Raw genomic sequence first — 23,099 nt, 5'->3', positions numbered from 1 at the left:
CATTGCCCGTAGCCAATGCAATATCGATAAACGCTCTAGAAAACAGGGTTGGTTTAATATAATATATATTATAAATATATATATAGAGAGAGAGACAATAAATATGCAGAAATTGTCACAATCCCCTTTAAAAAATCACAACTTGATTTAATTGGTAAAAGAGATTAAAACTATGTAGCCTACTCAGCCTGCGACCAGTCGGATTAAATAAAGGCAGTGGGTGACGTCACACCCTTCATAAGAGAGCATGTTCGGCTGCGCTCTCCTGAATCGACGGTTGTGGGTTGTGATGAGCATTGCAGCTAGTGCGGGAAAGGGCATTCCTAACTGGTGAGAAAAGGGGGGGGAAACAGCAATACCTCAATAACAGTGTGGAAAAAAAAAACGAAGAAGAAAAAAAATCAGGTGCTAAATGTTATGTTGGGAAGATTTCTGACCCTGTTACGCAAGGAAATTGAATGCATTACCATAAATTCTGTGGAGCAAGTTAGCAGTATAAAACATTGTGGTTAGGCTCTTAACTGAAATGTGTTGTGGAAAGGAAAGGGGTGGCTCTTGTGAATGACGTAACTGTTTTAGATTAATTTAGAACTACTTTTAAAATATAGTGTAACAAAAACTTTGCGTTTTAAATCTGCACTTGTATTTTAGGTTAACGTTCTCATCTGGATAGGTAAAAACGTATTTGTAATGAAGATAAAATTACCTTCCTCGCTGTGATCAGAACAAGGGAAAGTGTAAACGTATTGACACTGCATATGCGTATATGTCGTATTGCATGTAAATCAGGACTGTGCAAGGTTTTTAGCCTTGTGTTTAGTGACGAGTAAGCCAGGTACAAGGATGTATAAAACATACATCAGAGGAAAATATTTAATGATATTAAAGTGCCAATAGTGTCATTTATAATACACTATCCAAGTGCTGTTATTGGATCCCGATGGGACTTGGCCCTGGCCTTCAGTCTCTGTCAATATATAGCATTTTCTAAATTAGAGAGGTTTTACCAGATCACCTGACACCTCCCCTCCCCCACCATTGTATTGATCACCAGATCTTTGAGTTCTTAGACATTAATGTTGTGCTATGTTCACTGTGAAGCTTTTAAGTAAATTAAAATGATGATTCCTGGAGTTGGGGTCTTTGATCTCTGACTGGTCAGTGTAATAGGGAGATTTGAAATGAGCAGGTCATGAAAGAATCTGTCCTGCCAAGATCCTACTTGGAGAATCCTGATCAATGGTCTGGCATCCCTGAACCAAACAAGGATTCAACACATGACTTAGCAATGACCTGGTTATTTGGGGTAGATAGCAGCTTTTACGATTTTACAATGCAAAGTATGTAGCAGCAGTACACACAGCACAGGGCTACAGTTATGTACTTGCTTCTTCAAGTCCTTAGATGCTGTATGAATTTTGTGAAGAAAAAAAAGAAAAGCGTTGGAAGAATTTTAAGAGGAGTTTGACCTAACAGAGATCATTTATGGTAGATACATTTGTCATTGGCTGCTTTGAAAAATTGAAAGGATAGGGGCATGCAAGGTGGCCTGTTGTAAAGCTGGCATTCCCTGATACGCCCCACAGTCTGGAATAAAATCCACTTATGGCTGGGAACTCCACAGGATGAGGTATACTTCATCATAACATCTCCCATGGAGAGAGGGTTCCAGTCAGGAGGATGTTAGTCATGTATTAGTGATTAATCTGGTCGATTGGATGCCTGTAATCCGAGGTCAGTCCTCCAATAAAATGATTGCACAGCTCAGCTAATGGACTGCAGAGTGTAATGAAGTGCCTGCTGGCTGCATGTGCTGTGGATGATGTACATGCGGGCCTGATGTTTATAAACTATATTTTAGTGAAGGGTCAGGACTGCAAATGCAGTTGAGCATTGTGCATTGGGAGAAAATGAAACAAGGTTAAATCATTTGATTAAAAAAAAAATACGCTTCGATTAATTTTTTATAAATTCCTTTTTCTCAGACTCAGTGAAAGGACTTAGATGTAATGTATACTTCCTGAATGTTATTAACATTTAAATGTGCACAATGTACTGCATTGCTTCAGAATGATTCAAATCCCTGATTCTGAATTCCTACCTGTAATATGAGAGAGTCCCTTAGGCTGCCCTTGTGTACTTGTTCAAATGGAAGTTGTAATGAAAATATGAAATATGGGAGGCAAAGGAAACAAAATGATTACACAACAGCTGCATCATTGCTACTTTTATTGCTACAAGATTAGAATTAGATCTGGTTAAAGCCAGCTGATGAAATCACTTGTAATTGTCATTTGAGCTCAATTAATCAAGTTCGGTTCTAATAAAGTGCGTTCCTTTTAGGATGAAGGTGTTTAGTTACATTTAAGTGCACCATTGAGCTGCACCAAGTGTACATGGCACACCCAGCTGCAGCATACAGAGAGAACAGCTGAGTCAGCACCTTCACCTGATGCAGCTAGTTGCAATGTTACATGGTCTGCATAAATGAGTCTTTGGAATGAGACTGGTGGCAGTTATCAAAATACATTTCTTTGCTCTTTCTGAAAGGATATTTTTCTCCGAGTAAGGTAGTTAAGACTACAAAAAATATTTCCACAAATGTCTGTGTTGTTAATTTATGCAAGCAAACTGTATTTCTAAACAAAGCTGCAATTAAACACAACTGCTTTCACTTGGCCAGCTTCAGCCCAATTGAATATTATAAAGGAAAGTCAAGTGATTCAGCAGAGACCATGCAGGGACCTCAGGGAGGTACACAGAGGTAAACGTGACCAAAGGCATGTTCATTTCCATGTGTAGCTGAACAGGAGATAGTGCTCACAGGCTATTAGTGCTGCATGTTAACTGTGTTCTATATCATGTCATGTATCTGTATGGGCCATCATATTTTGTGGTGACAAAGCACAATATTCCCTGCAGATACACAGCAGCGGGTTGCAGTAAGTTTAGTACTGCAGATTCTTTGGGCTATGAGCTCATGCGTTTATTTTTAGGCTGAGGCGTAAATGATTTTACGAGGGATCATCTCAATCCCCAAGGACAGAAACTATGCCCAAATGTAGGCCTACATCTAACTAAAAAAAGTGCCTTGGCTTTTTGAAGTTAATTTATTTTGGGGAGAAAGTGCACAGAGTCGCAAAATTGTGGCATGATATAAAAGCTTTGGGTCTGCATTTTTCGTGTACTCAGGTCATCAACAATAGTGTTAGTCTCAGGACCAGACAGGAATTTCATCCCATTGCTATGTGTTCAGTTTTTCTGTGCATCTGTTTTCCAATTGCTAAATAGCCTGACATAGCCTACCCTTGTGTGCTCTATTAAAGTGGTTGATTCAATTACATTGCCTGTGAAGATTCTTCCTTAATTTTCCTGGATGAAACCCTGGACCAGTTGTCCTGAGTGTCCTTGCCCATCGCTTCGATCGATAGGGGCTGAGCAGATCTGTATGGGCAGCCCCCCTCTAATTGGGTTAGCATGCGGGAGTCTGTGTTTACTGGAAAGAGGAGAGCTACCTCACTCCAGTGTGGACTGCTGTGAGTGCGGATGCAGACATCTCTCTCTCTCTCTCTCCTCCTCTCTGACTCCACTCGCCCTCACTCTCTCTCGCCCTCTGCCTCCGCGTGCGACTCCCTTCTGCCGGGACTGACTGAGAGAGGCTGGGACCGCGGCAGCCTCTACGGGGAAGCCGCCAGAGCTCGTCTGCCCTGCGAGGAACCGCCATCCGTCCCCGGGACAGCGACCGGACCTCGCCATGTGCGACTGTTTTCACCTCCCCTTCCCCAACTGGCACGGCTCGCCAGGCACGGGTGGGCGTCTATTTCACTTCCCTCTTCCCTTTTTTTTTTGCCTCTTTTTATTTTGTTTTTCGCTCCTTTTTATTTCCTGCGCTTGCAGTGGTCCAGACTGTGCTGGAGCAGGGATGCTGAAGCGCAGTGCTGTGTGACTGCAGAGCGCCGCTCGCTCGCTCGCTCGCTGCGCCGGTCCGCGCCGGTTTCCTGCAGCGCGCTGGGTGTGTCTGCTGCTGTTTGCCGCGTGCAGGGAGGGACTGGCTGAGGAGAAGGGCGTAGTCAGAGGGGGAAAAAAAAGTTCTGTTGCGTTTGCTGCAATTTATACTCCGTTCTGTCGTCTTAATTATAGGCATTTTTACAGGCTGCTTAAGAGATTTCTTTTTTGTAATGGGCAATTGAGATGCCAGTGAATAGCTTTTGTCATGCATCAGGCAGGCTGGAGATAAGCAGGAAATTGCCCAGGGACATAGATGTGATTATCAGTGTTATGAGTGAGAGGGGTGTGTACTCATAACTCCCTTGGTAATCATTGTCAGATACACGAGGGACAGAATAAACTAGTATAAGAAACTAACCAGCACACCTGTTCAACATTTATCAAAATGTCCTTATGTTATGAGTTTTTTCATTTTTTTTTGAATAGGCATAAAGTTAACATGATTTCCTCCACAGAACACACAGATGCGATTTCATGTACTGATAAAGAATTTCATGTTTCATATGATCTTTTAAGTCACTTTAAAATCAGTCTGTTTAAATTCAACCATTAATTTTTTTCTGCTCACCACAAATCAGGAAGGAAAAAAGTTGTTACATTCTGTATTTAATTCACATTGCTTACTGTCCTTTACAGAAGTTCTGTGAGAATTATTTGAAATGAAATATCAGAGTACCATAGAATTACTGTTTTAATAACAATTAACCATTGATTTATTTCTTGTGGTATTCATTGTTGGAGAACAATAGGTGTTTGAGATTTTAAACAATGATGCATGCAGTAGGTTATGAATTTACTCTATTTTTAAATGATAATCTGGTTGTCCTGGTGTTTTTTTCAGCAGAACCATTGCGTAATTTTCGCTGTCCGCATGAAGTGCCTTCTGTTTGTTGTTGTGCAAGAGCATGAAAGGCATGTAAATCAAATTTATGGCTTAACAAAACAATCTAACTATGGCATAATGCAAGAAAAAGACTACTTTTGTCTCTTTTTGCCATCAAACCAGTAAAGAATGAAGGGGAAATTTGCTTGTTTGATGTTTCTTTTAAGGAATTTTAACTTTTGTGTTTAAAAAAAATTCTGTTCATTTTCGGGTTTAACTACATTAACTGCCGCAAAGATTACTGAGGTTTGTTTACTTATTGAGCTCAGTAAAAACACAGGGATCCTGTTTAATGGTTGCTGCGTGGACACGAGTCTCCATACTTAGCAGCAGTGGCAAAACCTTGGATAAATGGACCAATTCTTTTAGCCAGGGGATGGTTCTAAGAGCTTTTCCAAGCCATGTAATTAAGAGCATATCTTCTAAATGCATATATATTTACATTATTTCCTCTTCAGGTAAAATCTTTGAGCATGTATCGTAAGATCAAACTTAAGGTTACAAAATGCCTGGGAAACCTAAAACAATCTTTGAAAAAATGAAGGTTGTAAGTTATTTGTAAGATACGGTTTCTCTATTTCTAAGTTTGGAGCTTTGGTCCAAGATTTTGATGTGAAATCTGAAAGACGTAGTGAGACATTTGGCAGGATAGTCCGATTAGAGGTGCAGTCTTGGATTAATCTCAGAAATGGGGCGGGGCTGGGTTGTGCTGTGAATTTCTTCTTTGGGGTGGGGGTGTAGATTGGGTTCTGCATTGCCCATTGGTGGTCAGTGAGATCTCTGCATTGCCGTGGTTGTCAGTAGCTGTGCTGGGGCCATTTGTATATTCGCAGAACAAAATTTCCTTTAGTCATTGATTACGGATTGATTGATTGTCGGAGTTTAGTTTTGTTTTTGCATTTTGTTGATATGTGTGTGAGCTCTGAGTGATGTTTTTAGACATTTCTTAGGCAGTCTCTGACCCTCTGGCCCCATGGATAATATTATCCTCGTGCATCTGTGTTTTTTCAATGATGTAATACAGGACAGAGTTAAAGTTAAAGACCCCATGACACTTGTCACAAAGAGTAGGGGGTTCCCTGGTGTCCTGGCTAAATTCCCAACCTGGCTCTCTTAAACTTGCCACCTAATCATCCACTGATTTAATTGGATAAAAAAATATTCTCTCCCTCTCCACCTTAGCTAATGTGTGGTGAGTGTTGTGGTGCAAAATGGCTGCCGTGCATCACCGAGGTGGGTGCTACACATTAGTGGTGGGTGAGGTGAGTTTCCACTCATCACTGTAAAGCACTTTGAACATTCGGAAAAGTGCTATATAAATGCAGTGATTCATTCATTCATTCAGAGTTGAGGGGAAGACAGTTCTTCATGCATACTTGAGCAGCCTGTGCAGCATGACGACATTGTGCATGGCATTGTGCCCTGCATAGGTCATTTACATGCTGTGTTACTTGTAGTCCGTGCAAGCAATTCTCTTTGGAATAAATCACAACAAGTATGGTCACCTAGTGGAATGTTGGATACTGCACTTGGAATTTATGCATCCACAAAGTCTAGACAGTGCATTTCTTTAAGTATTGAACTTTTGGTGACATCATATTTCATTTTTATTTGCAGGATATTCATGAGTTTAAGACATATAAATCAGGCTTTGGTGGGCAGGCCACAGCTTCAACTCACATAAACAACTAGACAACCTACATTTACTCATAAGCAAGTATGCACACACAGACATCAGGTACACTACTTATACACTGAAGGTCCTGCATGTACATGTAACAACACACATGCTCTTATAAATATGTATGTGTAGATGACAACAAAGACCCATCCACTCACACAAATATCCACTGGCCAGAAGTAGCAGTCCAAATTGATAAAGCTCTGTGCCCACTGTAACGTCTTAAAATTATTACACGTTTAGAATGTGTACAAACTTCCAACCTCGCATTAGACATTTTGTCCCTAGAGTACTGCTGTGTGCCCCGTCCCCCCCTCCAGAGTCCAGAGTCAAGGAGCGACCGTTGACATTCTCCTGAGTAACACCCGGATGTTTAACAAGGGTGGAGTTGCTTTACTCCCATTCTGATTTTTAATATCTATTCAAGGGCAGGTTAGACACCACTCAAGGTACATATTTATTCGAGGCTGGGTGTAGCTGAGAGGGAACTGTACTCGGTGTCTTCTGTGCAGAGCCTGTGAGGGGAATTCTGAGGGCGGTTCAGTAAAGAATTTCTGATCTGATGTAGGACCTCCTGGTCATTTGCACAACATCACTGAAGTGTCTGGGTTTATTGAAAGCATGTGGGTTCACAGTCCCATGTTTTCTGGGATAAGTGGAGGAAAATCCAATTTTGCTTTGTGACTCAAATCCAGTTATATTTTGGATACAAACAAACATCTATGAAAGGGGGCTTATGTCTTAAGTTAAAATGAAAGTCTCAGTTTCCTGCATTTGCCAAAAATTCAGATAACTTTATAACTTCAGCTAATTACTACTCTTCGGGATCTTCAAAGGTGCTCAGCCAATGAATGCAGGCTGTAATGAAATCACTGGCTGCTCTTTGTAAACTCCTGGTTACCAGTAGTGAGTAATTTAGTTACATCCAGAATCAGTGTGTTAGGTAGAAGAACACTATATCTTTATTGTAGACTTATGGACTTGTGTACAAAAAATTTGAATAAACAAAAATTAATAAAAATACAGATGTTCACTGACCTGTGTTTACAAAATTGTGCTGGACTTTCATATGTTTGGTACAGGAATGCATACCAGAAATACTTGGAGCATAATTGACCTGTTATTGGTCTCTTTCTCTCATTCATAAGACATCCTTGCACAGTGCCACAGCTCACATTCTTAAAACTGACCACACCCCTTGACGCAGAACCACATTGGTGCAGAACCAAATATGACTCATGCAGATGTTTCTCCAAAAGTAGAGTGTTGGGTTACTGGGAGGGAAAAGATTTTTCTTCTGAACACAGTTTGTGAAGGATATTTTATTGGTTACCTGTGTGAAGGATATTTGATTGGTTACTGGTGTGACGGATATTTTATTGGTTACCGGTTGTAAGAGCATACTGAATGCAAGGCGACCCCTCCCTGATTGATAGGTCTGTCTCTTGGGGTTGTAAGGTAATGTGTATCTGTAAATTCAATACTGGTGTTGGAGACAGTCTGTCTGATGGCTCACGAATAGCTACAGAGGATCAAGCTTCCAGTGCTTTCCTGTTCACGTGCTCCATCATTTACAAACACAGAGACACATCATTGTTTGCTCTGGGAAGTAGGATCAATTATAACTTCTTTTTTAATGTTAATGACAAAACAAAATGAATCTCTCAATCTACATAAATGGCTATTACAATATGCATGCTGGATTAATTAACAACAAGATAAAGCACAACATAGACAGTACAACCGTATGTTTAATATGTAAGATTTTTATTTATTTTTGCTGTGCCTCTACTAATAAATTGGTCATTTAAATAAAAAGAGCTCTTATCACCTTTGAGTAGCACCCCCATTGCAAATATTTGAATAAGGAGTAACAAGGAGAAGCATTTTTCTGACCTGAGATTTGTGTCACGCTTAAATGCTGCATCAGGCAATGATATATGAACACTATATCAACCTTTGACAATCTTTGTCAAACATGTTTCATTACATGTTCAAAGTAAGAATCATGTGCTTGTTTTTAGGAAAAAAAAACTACAGAATGTGCACATTGTACAACTGAGCAGGCATATCCCACTATATCTAATCTTCCTATGGCAGTAGTAGTCAATGCACCGCGATGCAAACATCATGATACAACTGCATCGATGTGACATGTATGAATTGATTTGCAATACGATGAGTCGTTAGTTTACATGGCAAACTTGTTCAGGCAGATTGAGGCACTGAAGTTAATAAACAAGCTTGTTAACTTTTAAAGGTATACTGTTTGTTATTTCAATGATCTTTTGAGTGGTCGGTGGGGTGGGGGAAATCTGCCAAATCTAATGGTCACATTCACATCGCAGCTAATTGTAAGAAAAATCATATTGCATCATATCCTTGTTCACAGTATCACTATAGTATCGTATTATGATTCATTTGTATCATCACACCCCTAGTCAATATTCCACGCTATTTTACTAGTGAAATCTAATGGGAAGGGAGACTGTGAGAAGACAAGAAATTGTGTCAGACCCTGAGTCTTTTTAAAAATCAAATTCCCTTCAGACAGATCCAAGCTGCATCTCAGCATGGACACTTTGGGAACATTTGTTGGAATGAACTTCAGTTATGTTGCCAACAGGCCAGTCTACTGTTCCTTTAGCTAGCTACCAAAAATGCTGATACATCCACTTTGGGGAAGAGTACATGTATCTTTACTGATCTGACATATCAAGCCACCTGGAACTCTCCTAATATAATGTAGTACATGTAAATGAATACCTGTCCCTTTCCTACCTATGTACAAACTGACTAGATGGATCAGTTGGTTGAGGTTCAGCTAATATTGGCTTTCAAGTGTTGTCTTGATTGGCTGTACTCAACATACTGCAGCAAATCCTGTGTAATCCAGCCGACACTTTCCTGGCCACTGGTCCTTCTTGAGTATGTTGATTGGTTCTTCAACCAAAGTGTGTGGGCTTTCTCCCTCTGACTAGTCTCTGGGCATCACAATCTATACTCCGGTGGCACACATTTTTATATCTTCATTATTACTCTGCTGAGGATCATCATGTCATAGCACTGAGAATAGATTGATGCATTTGTTGTTTATTGCATTTTCTGAAAGAAGGCAAAGATTCCAATCATAAAATGACAGAAGCTGTGTCCAGTAAGGCTGAAAAATAAATGTGCCTGACAAATAAAGTACAGTTAATATATATCACTGTTGAATAGATTCTGGTTGATCTTAAATAACTAAAAACTTGAGCCTACTTCCTGATTTATTATAGCCATTACCGCCATTTATTTCTCAGATTTTAGTTTTTTCTTCAGAAAAACAGTTTCATCACGCTGTGTCCCATAGGTCTGGTCACACTGCAGGTCACCATGTTTATTCCCAAGTACCAGCATTTTGAGTGCCCATATTGTGAAGAGGGAGCATTGTTGACATTTCCTCTGACAGTCGATACGTTATCTTCATTCAGTAAAACTTTTTTCTTCACTTCTGTCTCCACCCTGTAGATGTGTAAGCTTGACACACACACACGCGCACACACACACACACAAACACAATGGTGTATGAGCCTGTGGTGGAGATCCTACTCTGAAGCACACACAGATACATACGCACGTGCGTGCACACACACACACACACACACACACACAAACAAATGCAATGGTGTATGTGTCTATGGTGGAGATCCTGCTCTGAAGCACACGCACATACAAACACACACAGACACACACAAACATGCACAGACACACACAAGCTTTCCCACAGTGACTCACATGCCTGGATCACAGAGGGAGGGGCAAAGGGTAGACACCTCTCAACAACTTCAGCAACTCGCATTCACTTGGCATCTGAGATCCTTCCTCTGCTCTGTGTTTGTCGGGTACAAAAAGAGGGCCAGCAGCCAGAACTGTAGCCCAGAGCAGGATCCAGTCCTACTGCTCCAACAAAGGCTGTCCCTCCTAGTCCTACTTTTGCAGCGTGTTTGTCACTTGTCAAATCTAGGAGTCGAATGGAAAGAGTTTGAAGGAGAAAGGCACAGGGATACCTAAAAAACAAGAGAGCCGGTATCAGGTGAGCTGTCTATCTGGAGTGAGTAAGGCTTTGTCCAATTAAAATTTTTGATCGGCATTAATCCTTCAAGTGATGCACACTGTTTGATTTGTTATATTTTGTCTTATCAAAGCCAGACTTTCCTGAAACTAGCTACATTTACATAGTTCTTCATGTGTCTCACTTCATATTTTAATTTGCTCAAGTTTGATGAAAATGTGATATTATTGTGCTGCCTGAAAGAGTGTATTGCAAAATGCTGCAAACTTTAACTGATGGCCATGTTGTCATGACTTTTCCTTTTGAAGTGTGTTCACCTGTCAAACTACAGCAGTGCCTGCCGGTTCGATCTGAAAAACTAATTTGGCTCTGAACTGAACAATCATATATTTGTGATACAAAATAAGAGCCAATCATAATTCAATTCACATATGTTGTGTATAGCTTGAAGTTCCTTTTGAAGTTTTTTTTAGAAATGGCAGAGAAATAATTGCATTTGGTTGAAGATCATTATTTATACTGTATTTATACATCTTTTGCCTCGCCTTATGTTTGACTTATAAAGTTTCATTTCGGTGAACAGCGGAATGTCTGTTAATGATTTCTTGAAGTAGAATTAATTTACATGTGAAAACAATGCACCTGAGGCAACAGCTTCAAATGGGTTTCTGTAAAAATTCAGCTCTGATCATATCAGTAAATCTATGTTTGCTAGGTGAGATTGTGAGTGTGGAAATTGTGAGTAGTGAGTCCTCTACTTCCTAGACACTGACCCCTGGTGACCACTGTTTAAACTACATCCCAGAAGGATATTTAGCCTGGTTGTGCTGAGTCAGTCAGTTAATCGGGAGAGATTTATGGTGAATGTCTGCGTGTGTGCGTGCAGTGGTACACAGTGATGTCCTACAGCAGTTTCTCACACCTGTCACAGTATTGCACGCACCCAGCCCTGTTTGTTTCTCAAGGTTGATCGATAATACATTAGGCCTCTTTGCAAGTGTGCAAGCAAAGCATTACACAGATGTCAGTCCTCTGAACTATATTATGGGGAACTAAAAGTCGGAACAATTAGAAAGCGTAGCATGGCATAGCACAAGACTCAGCTTTGTGTTTTTCCTTTGATTAGCATTTCGGTTTTATAACCATGTATTGCAGTTTGTCAATAACGTTTTTGATTCCAGTGAAAATCTTGCATCAACAGCTGTGCTCTGGGCAGCCATATTACCTTGGAATATTTATTTTTCTATATTTTATAGTTTTGCTACATATGGCCAGAAAAAAGTTTCTGCATTGGATATGTGTTCACCAAATTCTTCTTAGGTAACTGGTTTTAAAACAAAGTTTCAAATATGAAGAATATTAATTAATTTGTAAGGGTAGTTTTACAGGCTACCATGTCAATTACAATGTTTTTAGGTATAACACTCTTTGCTCTTAATTTCCTTTTCATAATTCTGCTCTGCATTGTTGCTGTGATAGAGCAATAGTGATTAAAAAATGTGATAAACTGGCGATGGCACAGTACCACGTGCCTCTGTGTGGGTGTATAATATTGGTGTGTGCAAGAGATTAGTATCAGTGACTTCATTCCCACAAGAAGGGTGGAGTGCTCTGTGTGTTGACAACAGGTATCACATGCCAAGTTTAGTGAAAAAATAGTGCTAATGGACACATAAGTTAGATGGTGTATGGATTTGGATTACTGATTTCTTTTTTCATTGAAGCTATGGCTGTCATAGATTATAGGGGTACAATACTGTTAGTAATAATGTTGGTCAAGACATCACCTCTGGTCTGATGTCTACTGTAGGTCCAAAACAAGAAGGGGGAATTTAATCTTTGTACCTTTGGGTAACAAGCTTGTGTAATTGTGTAATACATTTAGGTTAATCCTCACACCCTCATGTGAGCCTTACTGGTGAAAGCAAACAATATATTCTTTTTTATTTTAATTAAGTATCCAGTCCAAGAATGAGTTACGCTGAAGAAGTAGTGTAACTGCTATGAGGACAAGCCACATCTCTGGACACTCAATTTTAGGGATAGCTGCATGAGCTCTCACAGATCAGCACAGACTGGGAAATTACTATAGCAATGTGCTTGACTGAAGACACGGCAGCAGTGGTGACCGAATGGCTTACCCAGAATCCTACACTGTTCCCATGATGCCCGACTCCCTGTCAGTAGTGACCGTGGCACTGTTTACTGACATGTTTTTGCATGCTGTTCCAATTTGCCCCAATTTACATATCTGCATGATGGCTGAGCATACTTTTTCCTACAACAATCAGTTCCTTTCAGACAGCTTCCACTCCTCAAATAAGCATAAAAGGGCTGGGGGAGTTAGGGTTTGGATAGACATCATAAAAATGAAAGACAAAATCAATACAGCTGAAGATCTTGGTGTCATTTTTAACAGTCTGTGCAGTCTGACTGTTGATAGGAGACCGACAGATCTCCCTGATCACTAATAACAGATTGCAAACAGAAATCAAGGAGCGGACTCATAACAGGATATATGTACTGTGTTCCGCAGATTTATACTGTACTCCAATGATATTGGTGTTAAGATTAATGTAGTGAAGAGGCAGCTAACGCTTATATACGTCCTATTAAAACACTTAATAGCTGGCTCAAAATGATGTGATTATGTTGTTCTTGAAACAGCAGTTTTGTCACATTTGATTTGATATGTGATGCTGAATGTCAGAGATCATTTAGGGTTGACCCCTGATTTCAGCACTAAGATCCACAAATGTAAAAACGATTCCATCACAGAGCTGCCATAAGTAAGCTTACAGTGGTTCCGGAAGAACATTAAATGGACCTGTTTTCTGTTCAGTTTCTTTTTTCTTCTGTTGGGCTGAGGAAAAATGCACCCTTTTCTTGTAATAGAGGCAATCCAGTCAGGCAAACACACTCTATCCACTAAAAAAGCATTATATACAGCAATTATTATACTTATACTCTCCAAGAGGGACTGTGTAAATGTGTGCGTGCCAGTTTCCAGGACAACCACCGCTTTCGATAAGAAAGGAAAACTATAATGTTCTCATCTTCCATTTTTGTAATGTTTCTTGCTAAAGGCCCGTAGGAGTTGGAACTTCTGACCAGTGAGATATTTGGATCTGGCTCACACGGTTTCTCTGGCAACCCCCCCCTTTCATATAAAAGATGCAAGCAATATCCATCAGGATGGAACACCACGTCTTGCATTAATCCATATCTCTGTGCTTAGAAAATGGAATGTAGTTGGCCTGTGACTGTAAGGACATCAACAAATAACTGCACAGTCATCAACTCAGGGCATTTCCACCCATAATGTTTTGGCTATTTTTTGTCTCTGCTCCAATAAAACACTTTATTAATATGGCGATATAGTTTAACTCTTTGATATACTAGTACTGATGTGTGGTCTTAGAAATTGTGTGTGTGTGTGGGAACGAGAGAGATTACTGGAAGTGTTTCTAATTTCTAAGTTATGCTATGCTCTGCTGTTTTTAAAGAACTGTTAATGAAATGGAAACAAGTTTCATGCACGCTTGAATATGCATGGCCTAACTGCAGTGGCAGAGAGGAGATAGGCTTGTGCAAGTGTATGTAGTGCCATTTAAAAAAATAATAAAAATATACTACTAATTAAGACAGTGCTTTTAGCTTTCTTATTTTGCTTTGGCTTAGGTGAGTCAATTGTTGTCAGGTGGTCGGCATTTCCATTCATTTCACATGCATTATGCTACATCATAATTTCTGCCGAAACAAAACTTAGCTACAGGGAGGGATTGGGAGGAAGCTCATTTGATAGTTGAGAACACAGGTAAACCAAACCTGTATATGGTGCAGTATTCTAGCCTGGATCTTGTTTATCCTTCTTTGAAGCAATTTTCCTCACATTATTGAAATTACTAAGTTCCCTAAGATCGTAAAATCAATTATCTTTTCACACTTTGCAGCTTAAACCACAAATCCCTTAGGTCTTGTAATGCACCATTTACTTGTACATTAATCTGTGGGTGATCAAGTTGGATGGGAGATCCCCTCGATGGATAAAGATCAGCAGGACACTCAGCTCTCTGACAAATGCACCCACCCCTAAATGAATTCTTAATAAACCCAGGACTGTGTAACACTATTTCATGGGGAGTGTCTATAGACTGTACTACAGCAAGCAGAATCAGCTTGTGGTCCCAATTTAAAAGAACAATTTATGGATTTTATTAAAAAAAGCATTTAACATGGTGGATATGTGTTTTCAAGCTGTCATTATTTAGCAGCATAATGATTTTTTAAAATACGTTCCTTTTCACAAAAAATTTTACTGGCTGGCCAGGACAACTGTAAGTCAGCCCTCTGGATCGATAGGGTGGATCGCTTGACGGCAGCTGCAGAAACCGGTAGATGGCCCAAGTCCCACAGGGCTTCTTTCCTGGAAGCGCATCCATTAATCTCATCCCAGGCTCTAGTGACTACAGCACCGCTGCCGCAGAGGGCAACGCGCCACGCCTCTCCTATCATGAGCCAGAGCGGCTCAAAATTATCGCATTCAAATGGGAACTCTGACATTGTCATTTGTTCTTGAGATGTGTTAAAAAAAAAGTGACCAGACAGAAGAGAAATCAACTATAACTGCCAAAACGTAGCGTCAGTGGGAGCGCCTATGGTGGGTGGGGCTATCATGGTGTTTACAAGGCAACTGCCTGTGGCAGAGCAGGAGGCCTGCTATGCTAACCAAATATTCAGAAGCCATATCGGCCCATTGTACCTCCCACTATAGTTTCTAGCTGGGTCCCACCCCAACTGAAGACAATAAGAGACCTAGGAGAGGCCACAAATATGGCCAGGCACTGGGTTTGGAAAAAAACAGGCCTTTCTGACTTAATTGTAAATCCAAGTCCCGCTGACAGCTTTATAGATTTTAAGCTCACAGTTTACACAATGACTGTTACACTGTTTACACAATGACTACTGCTGGTAAATCCGGTTGATATGAAGTGACTGTAAGGCTGAAAGCAGGAAAAGATTCTAGTCAGGTTTCCAAATCCACTCACATTGTTTTCAACTGCTATTTCTGAACAGGGGCTGGGAGAAGGCTGAAAGGACCGGAGCCAGAGGATGACTCAGTGAGTATCAATCAAAGTGTTAAACACAGTGACACTGTAGCCCTTCATTCTTTACCTTAATATCATTACATTTATCAACTAATCGTCTTCAAGTGTGACCTCTTTTTTAAAGTGCTCTGCAAAAATAATATAACTCCACTCAGAATAACAGGACAGGCTGAGTGATTAATCTGTACATGTAAAGAGCTTTTACATATATATATACGTCATATATGCAATATTGAAAATGCAGTGATTACACAATGGCTTACGGAACAGAATTTATATAATGAACTGTTTATGAATCCACTGTAAAAAGAAAAAAGTCTGAAGTTTAAAAACATATTGCTAAGCTGAGCTGTAAGTGATATGTCCTTCAACAATGCTGGTTTTCAGTGTAGTGATAATACACCCCAGCTGTGCCATTGCTGACTGCAGCTGCATACTTGGCTGCAGTGTCATCCAGGGAAGGAGAGTTAAAGTGAGCAGGGCTGTTCCCCTCTCATCAAACAGGAGCCACTGCTGCTTTGGTCAGTTAAGTGTCTGCAGGCTGTCTGCCCTAGTAAAACATGACGTGATGGCAGGCAGTGTGAACCTAGAGGACACAGAATACTGCAGTTAAAGGGATGGGCCAGTAAGTGAGCATTCCAAAGTGGCAGAAAATAAAAAAATAAATGACCATTGCAGAATATATGTCATGGCATCAAAGTTTTATTTCTATTTAAAAAGATCTAATATGTTCTTGAAGGTATCTTACTATCAAGGGTATATTATACATGATATAATGATCTCATAAAATGAAGGTAATCAAATCAATTTATTTCCCAGAAATAAAAACACAAACCTTTAAAATCCTTTGTGCCTCAGGTCTGTGAAGACGCACCAGAATTTCTTGAAGGAGAAAGACCGCGTCCTCAGGGATCCTCTCCAGTAAATGAATACCCAGCGACGGAGAAATACACAGACCTTGACAAAGAGGTATATTTTACTTCATTCCAAAAATATTGCACCTTCTGTGCAAAAACTGGCACATTCTGTGAAACATTAAATGGCGTGTTTATTGCACATTTTCAGGGAGAAGAGGAGCTATATGACCCGTACCAGAAGGGCAGTGGCAACAAAAAAGGAAAGAAAGTTGGGTTTGGGTCTTTCTTTGAAAAGCGCTCAAAAATGAGTCAGGAAGAGGTGAGAGACATTCCATACTTATACTGTTATGAATAAAGAACTCTTCCAATGAATACTGTATGCCACAGCAGTTATGCATAAAGAACTCGTCCAATGAATACTATATGCCACAATGCAGCACTATGGCATGATGCTAAACAGTTTATGTTTGACTACTTTTTATTATTTCCTTGGTTTGATTCATTTCAGTGTCCTGAGTCAGGTGTGATAGTAAAAACACCTAAGGAAGTATGTGCCAAGGGCCTGGTTGTGAGTGGAGGGGGAAAGGAGGGAATCTTCATTAAAGAAGTGAAGGCAGAGTCACCAGCCGCAAAACATCTCAGCGCGCAAGAGGGTATACAGATTCTGAGTGTTATTTAATCTTTTCTCAAATATATTGTTTAGGTTCTTAGTTAATATGTCCTCCTTCATTTTGCCTTTCATTAGAATGGAAAATATGCTAGATTAAAATTGGTGATTATGCTAATCTCCCCCTACAGGTGACCAAATACTCAGTGCGACAGTATACTTTGACAATGTCTCCTATGAAGATGCCCTTCAGATCCTGGAGCATGCCCAGCCTTACAAAATGGAGTTCTGTCTGAAACGCAAACCCCTGACAGCATCCGACCTTGAAAGCTCCACAGCTGAAAGACAGGAAATCGCCCCTGTAATTGCCACACTTTCTTTATGCTCATTCTGGTTCTCTCATGTGTCTGTTGCATAGTTACTGAACATTCTCTACAATTAATCATTAACTTTTCACATTTGCTATACCTCAGGGGGAAGAAGGAATCAGCCAACTGGAAAGAGGACGAACTAAAACACAGAGACGGCAGGATGCCCGAATCTCATGGCCAAAATTCCCATCCTTTACCAGGGGGCGAAAAGCACATTTCAAGAGGTCTCACAGTACATCAGAGGCAGAGGAGCAGAGGAAGTTAGAAATGAGTCCACCAACCAGTGACACCGAGTCACCCATGAAGTCTCAAGAGCTTGGCAAGGACAAAAAAACAAAGAAACAGAAGGTAAAGTTGTCAAAAATGAAAATGAAGGGTGTAAAGAGTAAATCTGTTGAGGAGGAGACCGATTCCATACCTGTTTCAAGAAGTTTGGAAAATGTGCAACCACAACAAGCAGTACATGTATTAGATGCACATTCTCCACCGCCACAAGGAAGTCTATTAGGGGAAACAGCTCAAATATATGTGATAGATCAGCAAGAGAAGAAAGAAACCACTAAGATTAAAAATGAATGTCATTTTGCAGATGTTTCAGGCTCTGTTGCTCAAACCAGTCAGCACAGGGTTGATCTTATCAGCTTAGACAAGACACTGAAAACAACAGACATTTCAGACTTTCTTGCTGATCGAGGAAGTTCCTCAACAAAGAAATCCCCAGATGTTAAGAAAAAGAAGAAGAAAGAGAGGTCTGAATTGAAGGTGAATATACAGGGTAAAGAAAAGGAAGACTTGAGTCCTGAAGGCCTCTTAAAATCTCCTCAGACCTTGATTCTAAAGACTTCCTCTGACAGTCTAAAGACCCCAGACATGGGAGCCAGAGCTCAGGATCTATCGAGCAACACTGTAGGCCCTAATGTAATATCACACCCAGAGTTGAAGGGATACCCGATTGCCATTGATATCAATGCTGAAAGTATTGATCCTAACAAATCCATCCCACAAGTAGACAAAGAAAGCTCAGCAGAGAAAGTCATTTCAACTACAGCCTGGATGGGTGATGCTGACATATGCTTGCCTAAAGTTGATATGTCACTCGATATGTCAGATGTGGGTCTTCTTAAGAAATCTCCAATGGTAAAGTCAGAAAAACCTAAGAAAGACAGGAGTATTCTTATTCGGGACTCAGAAAGATATGGAATCCGACCCAGAGGTCCAATGGCTGACATAGGCATGACAAAGAAGTATCTTGGGCAAGGAAGTTCAGTTGACAGTGATTCTGATATTAGCAAGCCTAAAAGTCCCAAAATGAAAACTTCCTTCCCCGGTGTTAAAGGTCAGGAAATAACAGCAAATAGAAAGGATGCTAGTATTAAGATGGAAACTGTACTAGACATCCAAAGTCCACAGTTTGAAATACAAGCTTCAAAATCTCCAAAAGAGACAAATATTGATGAGACAGAGAAAACTGGAACAAAGACAGTTCCAAAGTTCAAAATGCCAAAGATAGAAGTCCCTGACTTTAAAGTTCATGACCCAATTGTAATGACAGAGGTGAAAGCATCAAAATCCCAAGTGGACGTCAAAGACCCCAAAGTTGAGCACAGGATGCACAAGACAGAACTTCATAGTACACAACCGTCTACTACTAAGCAGGTTGACATTAAAATTGAGCTCCTTAAACGAGAAGATATTGAAATACCAGGCATGGAAGCCACAGCATTATCAGGAAATCTTCAGACCATAGGATTTAAATTGCCTGAAACTGGAAAAATAGATGCGTCAGTCCCAGTTGTAGGGATACATGCTAAAAAATTTCAAGGAGACATGAAAGTTCATGGAATTAAAGACACAACCTCCAAGACTGATCTTCAAACATTCAAGCTGCCAAAAGTGGACATTTCTAGTCTTGATGTGCATCAACAAATTACAAAGAGTGATGTGACTGCTGAAAAAGTGAAGCTGGATTTAACAGCAGATGTCTTTCAACCTAAAACCCCAGAAATGGACGTAAAAGGTCAGGGCCTGAAAATAAAAGCTTCAGATCACTCAACAGGGATTGGAATAAATGACATCAATGGGGAAATAATCAAGAGGTCTATACCTACTCATAAGGTACCAAAGATTGACTCCCCAGATCCAGATGCACATGAACCTATTACCATGAAACAAGTGAGCTCTTCAAAAACCAAAGTTGGCTCTAAGATTCAGCAAAAGTTACCAATGGGAGCATTGGATGATGGGATGCTAGAAATTTCATCAAGTCATTTTAAGATGGATAAAATGGAGAAGCCTGAAAAAAAACTGCCAAAACGAGAAGACATTGAGATACCAGGTATGGAATCTATATTAACTGCAGGAAATATCCAGACTATAGACATACAGTCGCCTGGAATAGGAAAGCAAGATGCTTCTGCTACATCTGTGGAGATTCAGGCTATGCAGATTGATCGTCCAACATTCAAGTTGCCAAAAATGGACTCAGATTTCGATGTGCATGAACAAATTACAAAGAGAGATGTGAATACAGAAATGTCGAAAAGTCCTAAACAACACAAGAAAGATCAGATCTTTCCTGATGAAAGCAAAAAAGGCAAGTTCAAAATACCTCCAGTGCCACAGTATGATGCTTCATTTCCAAACCTCAAATCTGATGTGAAACTAACAGAAGAAAGAGAAACTGGAGAAATGAAATGCATATCAGATACTGAAATAAAAATTTCAGCCAGAACAGACATTAATGCAGATTTTAAATCACCATCAACAGAGATGTCTCAGAATAAAGAAATGAAACTTGAAGTTGAATTGGGAGCAGCTACCACTGACCAAAAAGAATCTGAAAAGAAATCAAAGAAAACCAAAGTGTCAATGCCTACATTTGGAATTGCAAAACCAGATATTAGATTCCCAGATGCAGGGGTTCAAATTTCTCTATCAAAAGGAAAGGATGAGGTCAAACTTGCAAAAGCCTGTGAAATTGAAACTGAAAATCTATCAAGAGATACGAGTCTATCACCTGTTAAAACACCTATGTTTGAAAAGCCAGACCTTGATATAAAAGGTCCAATCATCAGCGATAAAGAACCATCATTGCACATGAAACTACCAGAACTTGAGCAAACAGTTTCTGGAAAAATGGCTTCATTTGACATCAAAGGTCCCAATGTAGCTGTAGAAGAACCCGCTATAGATATAAATGTTGCAAGTAAAATAATTGACTTGGCAGGGCAGGAAAGTAAATCCAAATCTGGAATTTCACTTTCAAATGTGAAAGGACCCAGAGTGGATATTAATATATCAAAGCCAGATAATGATTTCCCACACTCAGAGGCATCAGTCAAAGTTGAGTCACCCATTGTGCAAGTGGAAAAGTCATCGGTGGAAGGAAAACTACAGAGAGCTGATATTCCAATTAAAGGAGTTGACCTGACAATGGATGACGCCAAAATACCAGTTCCAAAGATTGGAACATCACGAGCAGAGGCAGTTGTTTCTGTAACAAAACAAGACATTAAAGAACCACAAGTTGTTGTGAAAGGTCCTTATCTTAAGGACAAACTGGACATTTCTTTAAAAGAAACTAAAGATACCTTGCCTCACATGGACATTCCTCCATTGGAAACCTCCAAACCTGATATGAAAGAGCTTGAGACTCAATCAGGAAAAGTAGGTGTAAAAGTCCCTGGAATTTATATAAAGGAACAAACCATTGAAATTGACAAATCAAAAGATAAAATTGAACTTCCAGAATTAAAGATGCCAGACATTAATGTTGCACCTCCAAAAATTATCCTCAAATCAACTCAGACAGAAACAAAACCTTTTATTTCAAAGCCAATAATGGACGTTAAAACACCAGAAGTTCATATCAAACCTCCCTCTCTTGAAATAAAAGCTGGGGAAAGAAAGGAACGCCAACTATACAAGGAAATTCCTAAAGCAGAGGTTGAACTCTCTGTACCACAAACAGATGCTGTTGTGAAGGAATCAACAGTTGAAGGACAATCTCTTGATAGACAAGCAGAAATTCCAGATATTGAAATGGCAAAGCATGGGAAATTCAAAATGCCTCACGTTAAATTACCTTCATTTGGATTTTCCAAACCTGAAGTTAAAGGTGATAACATTTCTGGAGATGTACATTTACCAACAGTAGATGTTGCTGTAACAAAACCAGATAGGGAATTCAATGTTCCAGATATCAGTGCAGATGTGACCTCAGTTGGTGTGAAACTCCCAGAAGCAGACCTAGCAGTATCAGGAAAACCACCTGCAGTAGACATCAAAGGCTACAGTATGGATGTAGAAGGTCCTGAGTTAGACATTGACATGAAAGTTAAAGGCTCTGAGCTAGAAGGACAAGGAAGTAAATTCAAGCTACCAAAATTTGGAATTTCACTTCCAAAAGTAAAGGGACCTGCAATGGATATTACTGTGTCAAAGCCAGATGTTGATATCTCACTGCCTCGGGTGACAGCTGAAGTAAAATTACCTGGTGTTGAAGTCGAGGGACCATCAGTGGAAGGGACAGTAGACATACCAGAGGGGGATTCTAAAGATGTTGATATAAAACTGAAAAAACCAAAGATGTCTCTTCCAAAATTTGGATTTTCCAAACCAGAAATTACAGCTCCCAAAATTTCAGGAAATCTCAATTTACCATCAGTGGATATTGCTGTAACAAAACCAGATGCTGACATCAATGTTCCAGATATCAGTGCAGATGTGACCTCAGTTGGTGTGAAACTCCCAGAAGCAGACCTAGCAGTATCAGGAAAACCACCTGCAGTAGACATCAAAGGCTACAGTATGGATGTAGAAGCTCCTGAGGTAGACATTGACATGAAAGTTAAAGGCACTGAGCTAGAAGGACAAGGAAGTAAATTCAAGCTACCAAAATTTGGAATTTCACTTCCAAAAGCAAAGGGACCTGCAATGGATATTACTGTGTCAAAGCCAGATGTTGATATCTCACTGCCGCAGGTGACAGCTGAAGCTAAATTACCTGGTGTTGAAGTCGAGGGATCATCATTGAAGGGACAAAGCTAAAATTCAAAGTGGAAACAAAAACAAATTCCTTCATTTGGATTTTCCAAACCGAATACAGCTCCCAAAATTTCAGGAAATCAATTTACATCAGTGGATATTGCTGTAACAACCAGATGTGACATCATGTTCCAGAACAGTGCAGATGTGACTCAGTTGGGTGAAACTCCCAGAAGCGACCTAGCAGTATCAGGAAAACACCTGCAGTGACACAAAGGTACAGAGGATGTAGAAGTCTGAGTAGACATGACTGAAGTTAAGGCTGAGCTGAAGGACAAGAGTAAATCAGCTACCAAATTGGAATTTCACTTCCAAAGCAAAGGGCTGCAATGGATATTACTGTGTCAAGCCAGATTGATATCTCACTGCCCAGGTGCAGCGAAGCAAATACCTGGTGTTGAGTCGAGGGACACTGAGGACAGTAATTCCAGAGTATTAGGGATAAAGAAAACAAGATTCTTTCAAATTTGGATTCCAAACCAGAAAT

General features: G+C 40.0%; 1 protein-coding gene across 1 annotated transcript; it reads left to right on the top strand.

Annotated features, from left to right (window-relative positions):
* Positions 1–1,998: 1,998 nt before the first annotated feature.
* LOC135241641 (protein AHNAK2-like) lies at positions 1,999–22,615 on the top strand. The gene is made up of 7 exons (XM_064312192.1): positions 1,999–3,809; positions 15,700–15,743; positions 16,590–16,700; positions 16,797–16,907; positions 17,097–17,241; positions 17,387–17,556; positions 17,669–22,615. The coding sequence occupies exons 1-7, from the start codon at positions 3,755–3,757 to the stop codon at positions 22,613–22,615; spliced, it is 5,583 nt and encodes a 1,860-aa protein (XP_064168262.1). The 5' UTR covers positions 1,999–3,754.
* The last annotated feature ends 484 nt before the right edge of the window (positions 22,616–23,099 follow it).

Source organism: Anguilla rostrata, chromosome 1 (assembly GCF_018555375.3).
Source record: "Anguilla rostrata isolate EN2019 chromosome 1, ASM1855537v3, whole genome shotgun sequence".
NCBI classification, from domain to species: domain Eukaryota; kingdom Metazoa; phylum Chordata; class Actinopteri; order Anguilliformes; family Anguillidae; genus Anguilla; species Anguilla rostrata.
Note: the sequence above shows the minus strand (reverse complement) of the source record. Positions and strands in the feature narration are given on the sequence as shown.